At 39.5% G+C, this 18,485-nt stretch overlaps 4 protein-coding genes across 4 annotated transcripts; all 4 read left to right on the top strand.

Annotated features, from left to right (window-relative positions):
* The first annotated feature begins 255 nt into the window (after positions 1 to 255).
* On the top strand, positions 256 to 10,768 carry LOC131253812 (subtilisin-like protease SBT4.9). The gene is made up of 3 exons (XM_058254949.1): positions 256 to 355; positions 500 to 902; positions 10,557 to 10,768. Exons 1-3 carry the CDS (start codon positions 256 to 258, stop codon positions 10,591 to 10,593), a joined length of 540 nt encoding a protein of 179 aa, XP_058110932.1. The 3' UTR covers positions 10,594 to 10,768.
* On the top strand, positions 5,355 to 7,424 carry LOC131252739 (alpha-mannosidase-like). Its single transcript, XM_058253415.1, has 3 exons — positions 5,355 to 6,050; positions 6,307 to 6,420; positions 6,783 to 7,424. Exons 1-3 carry the CDS (start codon positions 5,949 to 5,951, stop codon positions 6,921 to 6,923), a joined length of 357 nt encoding a protein of 118 aa, XP_058109398.1. The 5' UTR covers positions 5,355 to 5,948; the 3' UTR covers positions 6,924 to 7,424.
* LOC131253811 (subtilisin-like protease SBT4.10) lies at positions 10,615 to 13,276 on the top strand. The gene is given in 5 exon segments (XM_058254948.1): positions 10,615 to 10,690; positions 11,994 to 12,103; positions 12,197 to 12,410; positions 12,658 to 13,112; positions 13,115 to 13,276. Coding segments are annotated over 5 exon segments (924 nt in total). The 3' UTR covers positions 13,184 to 13,276.
* A 2,990-nt stretch (positions 13,277 to 16,266) lies between these two features.
* LOC131252737 (putative pentatricopeptide repeat-containing protein At1g26500) lies at positions 16,267 to 18,300 on the top strand. Its single transcript, XM_058253412.1, has one exon. It carries the CDS (start codon positions 16,680 to 16,682, stop codon positions 18,168 to 18,170), a length of 1,491 nt encoding a protein of 496 aa, XP_058109395.1. The 5' UTR covers positions 16,267 to 16,679; the 3' UTR covers positions 18,171 to 18,300.
* Positions 18,301 to 18,485: the final 185 nt, after the last annotated feature.

The following is an 18,485-nucleotide window of genomic DNA, read 5'->3' as shown; positions in this document are numbered from 1 at the left end:
GCGGCCTGGACCTAATGAACGGCCCAGATCGATTAATGAACTGGATTATTACTTTTTTGAAGATACAAAGTCCAAAAGTGTAAGTGCATTGACAGAGGAGAATCCGAGTAAATCCATACACACATGGAATGTATTAAATTGGTACTGCTGTTTTTGATAGGGACATAAGTGTAAATATAAGATTTCCCAAATCATAGAAATTGCAATTGCATTTCAGATTCTTGGATCGGTGAATGGCTGAATGCTCTCAAAGCAATGGCGAACTTGCATTTTCTTTCATTCCTTGTCATTCTCTTCGGTGTCTTGATCGCCGTTGATGCTCTTGATGCTGATAGAAAGGCAAGTGCTCTCAGTCGTTAGCTAATCATACGTGGAATTCACACGTGTGGGAGATCTGAACCATGAAAGTGGTGGGGCTCACCATGAAGATCATATGGTGAGGAAATCACTCATATACACTCGTTGGCGCGACACATCTGTGTGTTGATTTGGAAAGCAGCGGGCCGGGAAGTGAAGGGTGTGAGCCTTTTTGGCTCGACAGAGGGGAATGTTAGGGGAGCTGTGCCGTCGGCAAGGATCGCTGTATACATTGTATGCTGGCCCAATGGCTGCTTTTCACATAGCGTCTTGGCTGCATTTAACGACGCTATTGCCGACGGTGTCGACATTGTCTCTATTTCATTGGGCCCAGCTGCTTCAGCATACTATGATCATGATTCCATTGCCATTGGAGCTTTTCACGCCATGCAAAAGGGTATCCTCACTTCACAATCTTCTGGAAACAATGGCCCGGTTCCTGCATTTCTATTGAGCGTGGCTCCATGGGTCTTAACCGTCGCGCAAGCAGCACCAATTGATGGATCATCAATAAGCTTAGACTTGGAAATGGCAAGACATTTTTGGTGAGTGAGACAGTATATCCATAGTTTGGATTCTTTACTAGGCCGAATTCATATATCTTTTTTATTCCACTTGCTGTTTGGATTGGCACAGAAAATTGGAATTGAATTGAGTTATATTCCATTTTTCCACTTCGCCACTCTGATTTCTATCACACTCTCATTTTTATTGCAAGTAGAGAGGAAGTATTTTACGGGAAACAAATTCTCTGAGAAAGAAATTATGCTTACTATATGCTTGGGTGTTGGGAAAGCTATGCAAAGGATCTCTTCCTCTTTTTATTGGTTTCCATGTGGAAACGCCGTTGTTTATACGCCATCCAAACCGTTCGTTATCCATGCCCCTGTAGATGAAGGGAAACTCCAAAAATTAGGCAAATCCAAAACTTAGGTGAGTCACACTACATAATCTACTGTTTATGTATTACTTCACATTATTCCTTATAATGTAGCCTACCTTGGCTCTTAACTTAGCAAAAGCGTAGATTAAAAAGAAAAAAGGAAAAAAGAAATCATGGTATTCTTTTCAAAAATAGCCCTTGAATTTAGAAGAATAGAGATTATTGATATTATTGAATAAGGTATTAATTACAACCTAATTTACATGATTATATAAGTAATAGAAAATTTCAATTCTTAATTTAATATGAAATAAGATAGCTTTTGGAAATGATAAAATTACTAAAAATAGTAAAAAGATGTCTAATCTTTTCAAAATTTATAAACAACATTTAAAAGACTAAAGTAAAGATTTTGGAGGACATCTAGACTCTTATAATCTTAAAAATATATTTTTAAAAATGAAATTTATTAAAAAAAATAGTTAATTTTAATTTAAAACTATAATTAACTCTTAAAATGACCATTTTGAGGCCAGTTATTAACCGAGGTATAGAGTTCGTCAATAACTTTCCGACAATATCTTATACACACAAAAGGGACAACGGTCACAAAATTATAGTCATCAGAAGTAATAGCATGCATTTAGGCTATTTTTGCCTTAGTTTTTAACCTTTATGCTGAATTTCCTTCAATCCTAGCTGTCCTAAAAATCATCCCCATCATGTAATAAATTTGTTCTAGAATTTGTTTTTATGTGGGGGTCTGATATTTTGGATGGGGTGCCTCTGATGAGAGGCTTGGATGTCTGACAAAGACACCATGCCCCACTCCAAATTGTATGTTTGGTGGAGTGAATGCTAGATCAACACCCACAAAACATATATATCTAGAGAGGGAGGATTTCAAAAAAAAATAAAATTGACCGTTGGCAAGGAATCTATTTCCTTAGAATTCACAAGTTAGCTGTGACAAAGGAAACAATAACATCTCTTAGCTTGAAACCATTTCCTAGGAAACTGTTTTTAGACATCTTCTTAAACCCAAATGTAGGAAACATGTACTTTTTATGGAATCCATTTCCTTTGGAACCTCTTTCCACACAACATCCACATGTAATTTCAATTTTTCCTGTGTTTGGATGTCCAAATCACCAACGGACGCATTTCAGGTTTGACCCATAATGCATTCAAAATTGATTTGGTTAGCCCGAAACACACTGAAATGGAAGATTATCTAAACTGCTGAAATATGTAATTGATTTGAGATTTGGAGTACACCCAAACAGGTCCTTTGAAATAAATTTATATTGGACAACCTAACTAGATCATACCACTACACCACAATCGCCAACCGGTACGGTTGGCTTTTTGGTTCAGAGACGGCTTTAAGCCGTATCTGATTTGAAACGGTAGTGAACCGTACTCGAATAGTTACTGTTGTAAGTTGTTGCTTTTACTGTTTTGTTAGTGTGTCCCGATTGATTGTTGTATATTCTTATTTCTTATTATTATAATTTATTGTATTATTTTGAAACAGATGGACAAATGGATTCTATTAGAACCCTCTATGTGGACCCCACATGGCCCAACAGTCACATTTATATAAATATGCCGCAGACTACTGGATTATTTTCATCGCCAGAACGCCAAAACGCGATCTCCCTCTCCCTCTCTTTCGATCTCCCTCTCCCGATCTCCCTCTCACTCTCCCTCCCTCTCTCGATCTCCCTCTCCCTGCAACATCCACCATCCCACGATAGTCCCCAACACATGGGGTATCTAACATTGTAGAAGCAACAACAGCAGCTCCATATCTGTCGTCCACGGTTGAATGGGGAAGACTGAAGGGAGGGAGTGAGTGCAGCAGCAGCAGCAGCGTGCAGACAGGTACACCCAACCCCTTCTTACAGCATTTGTTGCAATATTGATAAATCCCCTATTTCCCTGCTTTAGAAAACCATGAAGGTTCTAGTTTACCATATTATCTCTTTTGGGGAGGTCTGTTTCCCCATTTGTATTTTCAAATCCGAGTTCCTCGATTGACATGACACTACCTGTGTAGGGAAAAGATAGAACTCAAACATTCAGGATAGAACAACTTTCAGCCAACTGCAAGTGACGGTTTGATTGGGAAATTACCTGTTTTAGTGCTAATTATGGTCTAAGCTTTTTATTGACAACTATGGCCTGTGACAATAGCATCTGAGGACCATGAAATAGAAAATAGAAGAATAATGTCTTTTGTAAGGTGAAGACAAGTAAAACAACATTGGAAAATCAATAATCAACACAACCAAAGCAATTTTCAGTTGAAAAGCAAAAACCAAATCCTGTTTTCTTATGTTTGTAACATCTCTGTAGTCTAAGGATGAGAAAATAGGCTAATTAGTTAGAGCAGTTTTATTTATTTTTATTTGATACTTGTTTGAGACTTGATATCACATAGATGGTTGGGAAGAGAATGCATTAACTGGTTGTGATATTGGTTTTGATGGAATGTTTTTTCTTTCTTTCTTTCTTTTTTTTTTTTCTTTTTTTCCATCTGGCGTCCATTTGTTTCATAAACTGTGGCCCATCTGACGAGGTAGATCAAAAGCTTAAGGGAGTGTGTGTCTGGCCTTCGGAAGCCAAAAGCCTTGTATTTTACAGTGGAGTTATTTAATACTCTGGCAGGATGCTTGATGCACAGGCACTCAGAATTGTACACGTGCCATGCATTAACTCAAATCAAACTGACTAAGCTGTGTAAACAACTGTTTCTAAGATGCAGTCCCAAAATCAAATTCGTTGAACCATCCTAACCCAGATTTTGTTGAAATAGGATCATTTAGATATTTTCATTTATAACCATCCAATCAATGTCAACCAATCCGATAGTCACATAATCAAATGAGTATAATGTTTAATTCATGATACATCTAGATGCGACCCGTTACTTAATTAGACAGTTTAATTTTGAAGTACTTGTAAGCCACTTATGCAATTTCTAAGTAATTTCAAAATGCATGCGTATCAACCATCGCACTAGCCAGAGTATCGAAGTTACTTCCCTATTTTATTACATGGAAAATGGACCATCTCATCACATAACAAACACAAGCATGGGTCCTTGGTTTAGTCATCAAGTCCTTCAGCTCCTTTGTTTTTTCCGTAGCATAGTTTTTTGTTTTTTATTTTTATTTTTGTCACACGTGGAGATACAAACATTGCTGCTCATTGTCAATGAGTGCATTTGCATCAGGGATATGGCTCGATAGAATGCAGCAGCCACTTCTGGTTCAAATCATTGGACTCTCTCTGCATGTGGACCCCGGTGTGGTGCAAGGAAGGACATGATGAGGTCGATCACCGTCTCACTGAGCTCTTTGGAAACAAAGTTACAACTCTTTAAATAAGGATATCAAACTCAGTACGAAGATTTAGACTTAGACTCCAACTCAAACACCCTAAAAAATGTGACTTCAAGCTGGCAACTGTATCCGATTTCATCCACTCTTGCTTCCGCTTGTGGGAAAATTGGATCTGTTTTACTCTATATGGCTGGAAACTGTCTTGGGTCTTGGTTGTGGATACTCTCTGACACTGCACTTTGGGGTTATGCTTCTAGTTTTTGTCTGCATACAATATTCATTTTTTGTCTTTTTTGCTCTGGCTCTGGTTATGGTATTACAAAAATAAGAGAAACATATGCACACATAGTTCAAATTTCACTATCATTTATGCCTGTGATCTTTTTCTTGCCAGATGCCATGGTTCCAAATGTCGTCTGAATGCATCATGTCACATGTTTTGTATTTATTGAAGTACCTTTGATATGACACACTCTGATGTTTTGAAACTAGACAAGTGCCACATTTGGCAAGTGTTCAACTGGAGACATATTGAATGAAGAAGAGTGATTTTTATTTATTTATTTATTTTTCTATCAAGACTTTTGCATCTACAGGTAAAATGTAGTTGTGTGGTATTTGAATTATAATTGCAACACAAGTATTTTGCTAATATAAATTTGATGTTCTTTAATGTAGGCTGCATCACTACCAAAGAACTGTGTACTATGATGAGATCTCTTTGGCAAAATCCAACTGAAGCTGATCAGCTCCAAGATCTCTTTATTATTATTTTTTTCTGTTGTCTTTTCTGAAGAATTGTCAACGTCATGCTCAATTAAAAATGATGGCTCATATATGACATTTTCAACTTGAAACAGAGCTGCTTTTGTGAAATAGATTGAGGGGTTATCTTTGACTTGATTGAACTGATTGATTACTATTTGCAGCTGAGCATATTTCTCTTATTGGTAAATTGTACAAAGCACAAAGCAGTTTTCTGCATATAGTTTCTTGTTTCTACACTTCACTGTATGTGGTGTTAATCTGTTGTTAATGACATTCAAGAACTTAAAAGTAGGATTCAAGCCTGAACTTGGTTCTTTGAAGTATTACAATGGTTTGTCACATGGATGTGAAATAGCTCCTTGCCAGTACAATACATAAGTGCCCAATTTTGGAGTTCAGAATAATACATATGAATTTTCTCTGTTTTACAATCTTTATAATCTTTTTATGGAAATCTGTACCCATGCATTGTTGGGGAAACTGAAAAATGGTTTCAAAGACTTTTGGTTCTTCTTCTCAGGTATGAAACTTCAAGTTCTTGTTCTGTTATTTATTTATTATTTTAAATTTCTATAGTTTGCTGACATATCATGTTGTCCAACCACCAGATTTTCACAAGTGCCTTTCCTGTTCATTATAGTCCTCCAAATGGTTTCCATTTTGAAGTCAATGATGAATCTTCACCTATACAGGTACCTACTTCTTATGACAGTTCTCATGTACTCATCTGGATTTTGTTATAACTGTGTCTCCTCATTGCTATCATGGAACAATTGTAGGATGATCCTCATCTATATCTATATGACTACAATGTTGAACAATGCATAAATGATTTCATTGATGCTGCTAGGACTTAAGAATTTTGTGTACTCTTCATATGAAGTGTCCTAGTGGTTTCTGATAAGAGTACAATGCAGCCCATGCATTTTATTTGGCTTTGATGAACAGGCAAATGTGACACGTACAAATCACATCATGTGGACAATGGGTGATGATTTTCAGTACCAATATGCTGAATCTTGGTTCAAACAAATGGACAAGTTTATCCATTATGTTAACAAGGTAACGCACTAGGACAAAATTCAAACTGCCCTTCAATCTTGGGTGGAAACTTGGAAGTAGTTCTATTCAACTTTAGAATATTGTTACTTTTCTTCTTCTCTCTCTCTCTCTCTTTATATATATATATATATATATATATATATATATATATATAAACTATAAGAGCCAATATATGACCAAAGAATGTAGGTACAGAATAGTCATACAACAGATTAACATTACATTTGTTCTTGTTCTATCTTGGAGTTAATACAAAGAATGTAATTTTTTTTAGCAGTTGAAGTTCTGTGATATTCTGTGGAGGTATCCAGAATGGAAAATCATTGTCTACCACTGATTTTTATATAACTATTAACTTGTAGGCAGTTATCTGTTTGGATGGTGATGGTTGCAAGTTAAGAACTGGACTGGTGAAAATTGAGGAAGGTTTTACTCTTGACACGTTAATTGCTTATGATTCATGTGATCTTTGGCAAGTACATTTCTTTGACAAAGCTTCCTAGAAACCAAACTAATGATAATTGCCAACTCTTAAACTCACTGACACACGTGCCCTTAACAGCAAGATGACTCTCATGCACCATCTCTGCAAGGTAACACCTTTCATCCAAAGTGATGCTTTTTCTTCCACTAGGCTATTAGGCAGCAGTCTTTGAAATATAATGTGAACAATTAGTCTTTTCTTTCAGTTTCTGCTGGCATGTACATGTACATTTTCACATACATGTCTACTTATTTGGGCTGTCTATGAAATATAATGCCAACAATTAGTATTTCATTTCAGTTTCAGCTGGTATATGCTTATTAGATGTTGTGAACAAAAGCAGAGTTCGTCATCATTGTTCTTCTATACTATGATTAGTTTTTTTTTTTTTTTTAGGGTGCAGCTACATGCAGAAAGAAAGAGAGTCGGGTTTTAATAGTGAGCAACAATGCCCACTTTTTCCTATGTTGTGGCCCACTCGAGCTTTAGATCAGCCTTATTTTTTGGGCTGACACTGTAACATAAATGTGAGTTTGAGTAGATTTGAATAATCTTACCGAAATAGCTCGCCAGATCAAGTATGACGGTTTCAATCCAGGCATGGGCTGGAATGCCAAAAACTTTGATCCAGACCCCATCGGCCCCGATAACCTCTTCTGGAGACCATGTTTCAACAGACTGGAGTCCCATTTCGTTATGTAATGGAGCATTTTTACTAAATGCTATCATATCTGCGTCAGATCTGAACAATAATAGGAATTTTGAGACATTTATTCTCACAACTTCCACTGCAGAGAGCTTCAGCTTAGGGTTCTTCAATGCTCCAGCTAGCCGATCAATGCGGATGCTCTAATCCACCGCTGTCCCCACCATGGAAAGTTTTAGACCTCGGAGCCAGTTCTCGACTGCTCTCGGGTCTGCAATGGTTGTGATCCCTGAGCTCCCCTCCATCCGGATTCGGTCTACTGGTTTTTCTCTTGCAATCGCATCAATAAACGGTCGGTCCTTGATTGGTCCTCTCTGGTGGGTTATTGATTGTAAAGTGGGTGACAAAGCCATCCGAGCGGCACCAAACTGGCCAGTCGCCCACGCAATATGAGCAATCCTACCATCAATCCGTCTTTCATGTAAAAATTGGATAGCATTGTGAGCATCTTGTTTGTAGTAGAAACGAATGAAGGCGAATCCACGAGATCTGTGGAGTTGATGATCCCACGGAATGAATGCATCCCGTATTTTCCCAAATCGGCCGAAAATACGGAGAAGATCCTCTTCCGTGGTATCAAATGTCAGATTCGCCGCGAATACGGAGAAAAAGGATTTTGAAGAATGGGATTTCCTTGCAGTAACTCAAACCCAAGGGTTATCCCGATCCCGATCTCACTTATGCTCCTGTTCCTCCATCCTGCTTGGGCTAGCTCGAATCATTTGCTTACTCTTCTGTGTAGAGAGATGAAAGTTATAAGTAGCCAATTCTACTTCTTTTGATTTTTTTAAAAAGGATTTTGGATGTCATAATTATGTTTATAAGTAGCTTTTCATCAATGTTTCACAGGGAGTTGTGATGGTTAAAAGTTTGGCTGCCAAGGAATCATCTGCATGCTGGAATTTCTCACTATCTTTTTAGCGAATTCTACCCTCTCCTTCTTCCCATTCTCTGCTTCCTCTTCTGTATAGAGAGAGATGGCTTGGAGCTGCCTTCTCACGCAGGTCAGATTCACCATCTGAATAGCTTTATTTTTTTAAATCTGTTCAATGGTTTTTTTTTTTTTTTTTCCTTCTTCATCTTGAATCTCAAACCCTTTTCTTCTTGTTGCTGGTTCGCCCTATTCCCTTTTTTTAAAAGATTTTTTTTTTTTTAAAGGTTTCAAGGATTTCTACAATTTTCTCCCGAAAACCCCTTCTTTCCATCGTCGACGGATATTTCTTTCAATTTTCATGTATTTCTGCCTTATTCGGATGGATGGATTTTCAAGGCTTTCTGATGTTTGGTTCTTACATCAGTTCTCTTGTTAGTCTTTATGCTTCAAGAATCTATTTTTTTCCTTTATTATTTATTTATTTTTGGAAATGAGTGTTGATGCAATCTGGACTTGCTGTTTTTGGTCGTATTTGGATTCTATTCGATCAGTGGTGATCTTGTCTAGAGCATTGTTTGTTCTAATTTCTTTCTTGATTAAGAAAGTTGTTTTGATGAAAGCATTGATGGTTTGGATTTGAAAAAAGAAAGTTGCAAGGTGTGAATCTGGGATCATATGCTCAATTAGAGAGCCTGTTGATTGGAAGTATGGAGAAAATTGGCAGCTTAAAAGAATTGATCCACACATGGCCCACTGTTGAGCAGATATGCCTGGTTTTTAGGCCATGGCTTATACATGGTGGGTCATTGGAAAGAATTCAATACAATAGGCATCCTTTCTTCAACAACATTATGAAATCTAAACATTTTGTTCGAGAAGACTGTTCTATAGGCTGAATTACTGCTGTAAAGGGTGTTTTTGTTGTGTTGGGATGCACAAGTGAGTTGAATTGTGCATCCACAAATTTTAATGATGTTTGCTGGTATTCATAATGTCAAAGTAGCCCCTGGTGTTCCTTTCGAGTCCAACATGATGGTCACCCAACTTGGATTTGGAGATCATACCCTTGTTGTGAATATGGAAGGAAATCATAATTGGTTCTTTTTGATTTTGTTAGACTGATAATTGCAGTTCAGTTCAATAATGCATCCAAACATACCTTTAATCACATATGCAGTTCCATTAGTTTTACATGGGGCATTCTCATGTGGATTTATCGACTTGGTGTATTTGGTATGTTTTGGAATCTGTTTTATTTCATTTTAAATTTAATCCTTTTTTGTACTGCAACAGGTTACAAGACAACAGCGATGGGACATGCCACATTTGAGTGGACTGATTTGTGGGGGATGGACGAGAAGACATTGAAGAGGAGGATTTGCAGCGGATGTCATATCTGGAGGCAGTGATCATTCTAGAAAAGAGCAAGGAATTGTTGGATTATAGAAGCCTGGAAATGAAATGTTGTATTGAAATTGAAATGTATACTAGAAAAGAAGGAAAAAATTATTATGTGTGAATCATTCTATTGTCTTTTTTCTTCTCTGTGTAATTATCTAACATATGATACAAGTAGATTACATAACCCACTCTCTCATACAATGAACAAAGGGGTTTAAAATTTTTCTTAAAATTTCGTCCTAAAATCTGACCATGGCAACATTAATAAGCATTCAAAACCATTTCTAAGGTTGTGCTTAAAATGTGACCATTGGCACTAGAACGGTTTTAAATCGTTCCTAAAATTCCGTTTCTAACAATTGAAACGGTACCCAAAACGGTTCTGAACCGTTCCTGTTTTTCTGCGATGCCTCATTTAGGAACGGTTTGAAACGGCTCTGAAGAATTTAGAAACGGTTTAAAACCGTTCCTAAATGACGATTTTGGTCTACTCAATAGTAGTCAACACTTTCAAGTCGGGTGGGAAGATGCATTCCTTGATTTATGGTGGGGACGCTGCACGCAGCTGCGATGAAGAAGTGGCCCAGTAAGTTTCAAATGGTGATTTTTTTTTAATGGAGTTAATTAATATTATGCAAATATAATCCCACATGATTTGAATTTCATTTCAGGAGTTGCATTGATGGCTGTTTGGATGAAAAAGCATAAAGGGAAAGATTGTTTTCTGCGATGCACAAACGCAAGGCGAAGAACCATTCACCGCTGGCGCATTCAGATGCAAGATTCCAGTACCGATTTCTCTCTCGTTTATCCATTACCTTCTACTCTTTTAAGCTTAGATGAGGGCTAGCTGGTGAAGTCATACATAAACTCCACAAAGTAAGCTTTCTTATCTATGAAAAATGTTGGCATAAACGTACCATACATAGATGCTGGTCTGCCACAGTTAAAAGACTTAGGGTCCATTTGGATACCACCAAATAAGTTACTTTTTCTACTTACAACAGTAGATAAGTAGCTTATTTTAAGATTAGTTTATGATTAGTTATAAGTAACATTTTTACTTAAAATTATTTAATTACTTCAGTTAAATATTTTTAGCCTTTTTACTTTTCATAAGCTTTCGAAGAGAGGCATTAGGAGAAATGGAAGAGAGAAGCTGATAATTATGTTGTTTTCCAAACATACTTATTTACTTAATAAGTTGATACAATGATAAGCTACTTGAGACATAAGTAGCTTAAGTAACTTAAATCCAAACAGGGAGTAAGTAACTTATTCGAGATAAGTAAGTTTGGTTTAAGGGGGTGTTCGGATCATAAGTTACTTAAAATAAGCTACTTATGCCTCAAGTAACTTATCTTAATGTTTACTTATTAAGCTAAAGTGATTAAATAACATTAAGTAAAAATGTTGCTTATAATTGATCTTAAACTAGACTTACTTATCTGAAATAAGTTATTTATCTATCGTTGTGAGTAAAAAAAAAAAGCAACTTCATAGTGGAATTCAAATGGGTCCTTAATCACTTCAGCTTAATAAGTAAAAATTAAGATAAGTTATTTGAGGCATAAGTAACTTATTTTAAGTAACTTACGATCTAAATGCCTCCTTAACGACTCAGACCGACCCATTTGGTTTTGAGTTGGGTCATGTTGACTTGAGGCCTTAGTCAACTCCACATAACTCATCATGGCTCAAATTGTTCATCCAAAACAATCTTTTGGGCATCCATTTTTTTAGGTTGTTGATGAAGGGATAGAATCACCCTGTTGGTCTGAGTTTTGCGTGGTAGTCTATGAAATAGTAGATGCACCTGATGGACGGTTCTGATTGATTAATTGGATAGTCCAAGTGTGGGGTAAGGCTTGGGCCCATAAAAGAGGCCCATATGTTAGCATGGGCCTTTGAAGTCCAACTAATAACTGATTGGGCCTAGTCCAATACCTGGCCTAAGCTCATGAATAGACCCGTTTATGATGCTAATGGGCCAAGATGGCCAGTTACTAAATGGACCCAGCCCATTCTGACTTTCTGTTGAAAAGATGTTACTAATCCAAACCAAAAGATTGTATTTTCTTAAACTCATTTTTCTGTTTCAATTTGAGAACTCAAAGCCACCCTAACAAGAAGTGCAGCCATTAACGACTCCACTGCTCCCGTCGTCGTCTCATTCTCTTCTCGAGGGGCCAACGACATCTCGAAAGACATTCTAAAGGTGACTGTTTCATCAAACCTCTCAACCATCCAATCTGGACCACCTTTCATTATCTTGGAAACATGTCCATTGATCATCTGTTGTGCAATGCAGCCGGACATAAGCGCTCCCGGAGTAGACATCTTAGCCGCATTTTCCCCTGTGGCTTCAATCTCCAAAGTGCATGGAGACACGAGATCTGTGAAGTATAGTATACTATCTGGGACGTCCATGGCATGTCCCCACGCTACCGGTGCAGCCGCATACGTTAAGTCATTCCATCCAAAATGGTCGCCGGCAGCCATCAAGTCAGCTCTCATGACCACTGGTAATTTTTCTAACTTCAGTTGTACAAACATCACTAGCTATCTATGAGCCGGTTTGAATAGACCTGGCCCAACATATCTAGCCCAATGAATATGGGTCCGACTCAAAATCCAACAGGCTTGCCTGGACCATTCCAAATGGTCCCAACAGCCTTGTCAAGGCCCAATAAATGAACGTCCCAGATCTTGTACATGTGTGTTCGTAACATGGGAATTTAGTGTTTACTCATTCGTTTCTGTTGTTTATAGCATCCCCAATGAATGGAAACACGACCGTATTCGCCTATGGTGCAGGCCACATCAATCCAATCAAGGCCGTTGATCCGGGCCTTGTTTATGCTACTCAACAAGGAGACTACATAAAAATGCTATGTAGTGAAGGTTACAACTCAACGACGCTACGGCTCATAACCGGGCATAAAACCACATGTCCCACCTCAAGCACAGCTACGAAGGATCTTAATTACCCTTCAATGACATTATCAGTCAAAGCAAACAGTTGGATCACAGCCAATTTCACCAGAACGGTCACTAATGTGGTGCCCATGAATTCAAAATACAAAGTGACATTTAATCCCAACTCTTCGCTTAACATTACGGTTAGCCCGAGCGTGCTATCTTTCAAGTCGTTGGGCGAGAAACGGACATTCATCGTGACGGTTGAAGGGGCGGTGAAGAAAGGCGGCCCGTCGGGCCGTTTGTCCTAGCTACTTCGATTGTGTGGTCTGATGGTGCCCATAATGTGAGGAGTCCCATAGTTGTGTATGCAAGCTAGAAATATGAATTTGTTTGATGGAACCCCCATTGGCTTATGATATATGATTAATCTTAATTTGGTATTTTTATCTCAGTAGTACTTAATAACTGAGTTAAGGAGAGTAAGGGATGTGGGCCCCACACTAGTAGTGGAAGAAATGTGGGGCGTCAGTGGGCCCTACTAAGCCGGGCTAGTTTTAATTTAAGACCTATGGGCAGGGTTTGGGCCTGGTTTGAAGCCCAAAATGTAATGGATCGGGTCTTAATTGATTTTATCAATTTCCAAGGCGATGGGTTAGCTACTATCTAGCTTTCAGTTCCATGGGCCTAGGTGGGCCTTGTGATCAGGTCTGGCCTGAGCTATTGTTGTCAATGGGTTCGGCTAGCTATTGAGCAAGGCTTTCTAGAACTCGGGCCTATGATTTAAGCCTTGTCAGCCTGACCCAACCTGTGTTAGGATTTGAAAGGCATTTTTGTCATATATCATGCATGGTGGCCCCACAGCTTCTGCCTACATGAACTTCCTGTTGGCAGGGTTTAATCCCCACTGCGTGGTCCACATGAGTCTTGCAACTGCCTCATTTTTGGGCTTGCATCCTAAAATGATATGGAAAAATGGATGGACGGTGTGGATAAAACTCAAAATGAAAGGGATACGGATTGGGTACTACCCCCATCCCTAGTAACAGACAGGGGCTATGAGAGTCCATGTGATGTATTTGGTTTATCCACACCGTCCATCCATTTTTCCATATCATTTTAGTATAATGCCCAAAAATGAAACAGTTCAAAGGCTCAAATGAACCACACCACAGGAAGCAGTGGTGATAATGACACTCACCATTGAAACCTTTCTAGGCCCCACCGTGATGGTTAATTTCCATCGAACCTGTTCATCGGGTCACATGGACCTGGATGAAGGTAAATCACAAATATGGGCTTGATCCAAAACTTCAGTGGGCCCCAAAAAAAATTCAACGGTGATTGTTTAATCCCCACTATGTGGTCAACTTGAGTCCTTGAACTGCTTCATTTTTTGGGCTTTTACCCTAAAATAATATGAAAATATTGATGGACGGTGTGGATAAAACCCAAAATGAAAGGGATACGGATTGATAGGGAAGGATTGGCTACATCCCCTGCCACCAGCCCCGTGGCCGGTGATCGGTGCTCTGTGGGACCCACCATGATGTATATATTTCATCCATTCCATTCATCCATTTTTAAAGATCATTTTAGGGCCTCATACCAAAATTGATAGGGATATAAATCTCAGGTGGACCACACCACTGGAAAACAATAGTGATTGGATATCCACCATTAAAATCCTCCTAAGGGCCACTGTACTGTTTATTTGACATCCAATCTGTTAATTAGGTCATATAGGCACAGATGAAGGGAAAAAACAAATATCAGCTTGTTCCAAAACTTTTATGGCCCCTAAAAGGTTTTTAATGGTCGACGCTCATTCAACGTTGTTTCCTGTAATGTGGTCCAATTGATATTGGTATATACATCAGTTTTGGACTTATAGCATAAAATGATATGGAAAAATAGATGGACAACATGGATGAAACACATAAATCATGTTGGGGCGCACAGAGCACCGATTGGCTGGTGGCGGGGGGAGTAGCCAATCCATGTCCAGGAAGGGGTAGTACCAAGTCCACGTCCCTTTGAAACTAAGGGCCCGTTTGGATGCCGGTAAGTTGTTTTAAGTTGTAAATGACTTACCTATAAGTCAATTACAAGTGAAAGTTTCTTATAGGTAACTTGTTTGGATATTAGTTGTAAGTCACTTACAGGTAAGTTAGTTTTTATGTTTAGATAACATATAAGTTACTTATAAGTAGAAACTTGTATATTCACATCAAGCAAAGCTTAAATTATAAAAAAAATAACATGGGATTAAATATGTTATTTTGTTAAGCTTATCAAGATGAACATTTGAGATAATTATTAAGCTAAATCAATCAACAAGTGAGCTATAAAAGTGGGCCCACAAATTCAAAATATCTATAATATGGAGTAATAACTCAATTTAAACATTGAGAATAAACTTCCTTTGTGAAAAACTCGAAAACACAAACATGGGCCTAAAATCTCTGATGGAGAAATGGTTAGGCAGAGTGAATATATAATACGTCATCAAGGTGGGCCCACGGCAAGGGTAACACCTGGTACTGTGTTACCAGTGATGCAATAAGATTACATACTAAGTTGTTGCTTTACTTTTATTACACAAAGTAAATTCAGTTGGGCCATTGTAAACGTACACGGTTTATTCAATTAGTCCATTCAGTTTTTTCATCTACATGCAGGGGTCAAGCCATAAAACTAAGCACATCCAAAGCTCAAGTGGACCATACCACAGGGAACAGTGAAAAATACTGATTTAAACTGTTGAAACCTTTTTTTATTTGTCATCCAACATGTTCATGAGATCACAAAGACCTGGATGAGGGGAAAAAAAATAGCTTGATCCATAACTTACGTGGCCCCCCAGAAAATTTCGACGGTATACACTCAATTCACACTATTTCCTTTGGTGTGGTCCACTTGATCTTTGGATATAGCTAATTTTTAGGATCAGGACTTAAATTTAAGTATTAAAATGGATGGACAGTGTGGATCAAATACATATATCATGGTGGATCCCACAGAGTTTACGCATTACTCCGCACTCAATCCCTTCCATACTCAATCCCACGAGTTGGCAAGAGTTCTCCTAAGAACTTTTTGAGAACTCATCATACATGACTTGAGTCCAAAATCTGAACGGTCCATGTGATGCAGAACCCATGAAACCTGTGACCCAACTTTTACTTTGATCTAAAACATTGGTGGGCCATGACAAAAGAAAACATTTTCATTTCTTGATTTGCATTTCTCTTTTATATGGCCCACCAGAGTTTTATATCAGGGTGAAAATTGGTCCCGAAAGGTTTCATGGGATTCTGCATCACATGGACCGTTCGGATTAGAGGTCTATGACACGTGTGAAAAAATGAGCGCATGCGCAGGTGCGTATAAGTGAGTGTGCCTTACTGAGTAACGTCAAGCCACCACCGTTTTCAAAGAGAGAAACAGGGTTGATGAAACCCTACCGTTCCAGGAGGAGAAGAGACGGAAGGCGTAATTGCAGAGAGAGATTGCAGAGACGGAGAGAGATCGCAGAGAGGGAGGGAAGGAGGGGGAGAGAGATTGCAGAGAGGGAGGAGGAGAGAGCTTGGGATGGAGAGGCGAAACCTTCAATCCCCATTGGTGCGTTTCTCCCTCTTCCACTCTTTTTAAAAATCCGACCGTTGAGCCTGTAAGTGACTTACAGGGAAGTGACTTCTCACCCCCACCCCCTGCAGTTTTTTGGTAGATTTGCCTGTAAGTGACTTACAGGTGAATTTTCTCCCCCAAACACCACCTGTGAGTGACTGCCCTGTAAGTTACTTCCTACCTACCCAACTTACAGGCATCCAAACAGGCCCTAAGCAAGGCGACTTGGGGTAACACTCTTCCAAATGAACCGGATCCGAAAAGTGAAAATACAGGCCCGATACGTTCCGAATTTCCATGCCGGAAACGTGACGGAACCGAAGCCCTCTCCAATCGACCCTTCCAATCTCCTCCGTGTCTGCACGATCCTCTACCAGCGACAGAACGCCACCGACAGGAAACTCTTCTCCAATCTCCGAAACGCTAACTTCCCTCTCACCCACGAATCGTTTCTCCAAGTTTGTAACAGATTCCTGGTTTCCTGGAAACCCGTGTACCGGTTTTTCAGATTCTCCGTATCGGAATCCAAATTCCCACATTCTCCCACCACCCACGACAAGATCCTCGACATCTACGGAAGGTCCCGGAACGTTGAGCTGCTCTGGGAATTCCTTCAGGAGACTGCCGAGAAGAAGCTCGTAACTGTTACGACGCTCCGCATCGCCGCCAGATGGCTCGCGGTGGCGAAAGAGATGAAGAAATGCGTTGAGATGTTTCGGTTATTGGAGGATGCCCATTGCTATGATTCCTACAGTATAGAGGTATTGAATTCCGTGGTGGAGAGCCTCTGCTGTCGGAAGCTTGTATTGGAAGCGAGATATCTGGTTTCGAAGCTGAGAGATCGAATTGAGCCGGATGAGATTACGTATGGGTTTTTGATTGATGGGTTTTGTGAGATTGGTGATTTGGTGGAGGCCTGCAAGGTTTGGAATCGAATGGTGGAGGAAGGACTCGAGCCCGATGTTGCTTCCTGCGAGAAGATTATAGAGGCATTTTTCAAATGTGATAGGATTTCCGATGCGATGCAAATGTTCAGATCTGTAAAGATGGAGAGATTTCATGACGTGGGTATCTCTTTATATAGGCTTTTGATCACGTGGTTGTGTAGAAAAGGGAAGGTGGATGAAGCATACATGGTGTTCGATGAAATGCTCAAGAGAGGGATAAGTGCTGATAATCCAACATTAGCTGCTTTGGTTTATGGGCTTTTGTGTAAAGGGAGGGTTAGAGAGGGCTATAAGATTGTGGAGGGGATAAAAGAGCCTGATGTGGGTGTTTACCATGGGCTGATCAAGGGTCTGTTGAAGCTTAGAAAGGCAAAGGAAGCCACCCAAGTGTTTAGAGAAATGCCTGAGAGAGGGTGTGAGCCCACCATGCACACATACATCATGCTCTTGCAGGGGCATTTAGGGAAGAGAGGGAGGAAGGGCCCACATCCATCAGTGAATTTTGAGAGTATATTTGTTGGTGGGTTGGTGAAGGTTGGGAAATCACTGGAGGCTACAAAGTATCTAGAGAGGATGATGGACGGTGGCGGCAGAGTTGAGGTGCCAAGGTTCAACTACAACAGGTTCTTGCATTGCTTCTCGAATGAAGAAGGGGTTGTCATGTTTGAGGAGGCGGGGAAGAGGTTGAAGGAGGTGGGGTTGGTTGATCTGGCTGATATTTTGGTGAGGTATGGGGAGAAGATGGCAACTAGGGAGAGGAGGCGAGCGGCGGTCCACATTGACGGTTAGGCCATGTAGATTAGTTTTGAATAGAGGTTTCAGAGTGTGACTCGCTTGGAAATTGAAACCGGTATAACTCACCCCAACTATTCCCATTATGATCCCATTTCAATCTGGTGACTCGCTTTGTTGCCCACTGAACCGAGACCAACTTAGCTGAGTTCACTCAGTTTCCCAATGTCAGCAGTGGGGTCATGTAGAATGGTTCTAAACAGTGGTTTCGGAGTGTGAGTTGGACATTGAAACCAGTACTTTTGTTGCTCGCTGGATCCGGACCAACTTGGCTGAGTTAAATTGGCTTCCAGATGTCGGTAGTGCGGTCAT

Source organism: Magnolia sinica, chromosome 8, assembly GCF_029962835.1.
Source record: "Magnolia sinica isolate HGM2019 chromosome 8, MsV1, whole genome shotgun sequence".
NCBI classification, from domain to species: Eukaryota; Viridiplantae; Streptophyta; class Magnoliopsida; order Magnoliales; family Magnoliaceae; genus Magnolia; species Magnolia sinica.
This window is presented reverse-complemented; position numbering and strand designations above follow the sequence as displayed.

Coding starts and splice junctions, on each gene's coding strand:
- LOC131253812 (XM_058254949.1), top strand. CDS start 256: ATGGCGAACTTGCATTTTCTTTCATTCCTTGTCATTCTCTTCGGTGTC. Junction 356..499: donor AAAGGCAAGTGCTCTCAGTC/GTTAGCTAATCA, acceptor TTTGGAAAGCAG/CGGGCCGGGAAGTGAAGGGT. Junction 903..10,556: donor GAAATGGCAAGACATTTTTG/GTGAGTGAGACA, acceptor ATTTCATTTCAG/GAGTTGCATTGATGGCTGTT.
- LOC131252739 (XM_058253415.1), top strand. CDS start 5,949: ATGTTGTCCAACCACCAGATTTTCACAAGTGCCTTTCCTGTTCATTAT. Junction 6,051..6,306: donor ATGAATCTTCACCTATACAG/GTACCTACTTCT, acceptor TTTGATGAACAG/GCAAATGTGACACGTACAAA. Junction 6,421..6,782: donor TTATCCATTATGTTAACAAG/GTAACGCACTAG, acceptor ATTAACTTGTAG/GCAGTTATCTGTTTGGATGG.
- LOC131252737 (XM_058253412.1), top strand. CDS start 16,680: ATGAACCGGATCCGAAAAGTGAAAATACAGGCCCGATACGTTCCGAAT.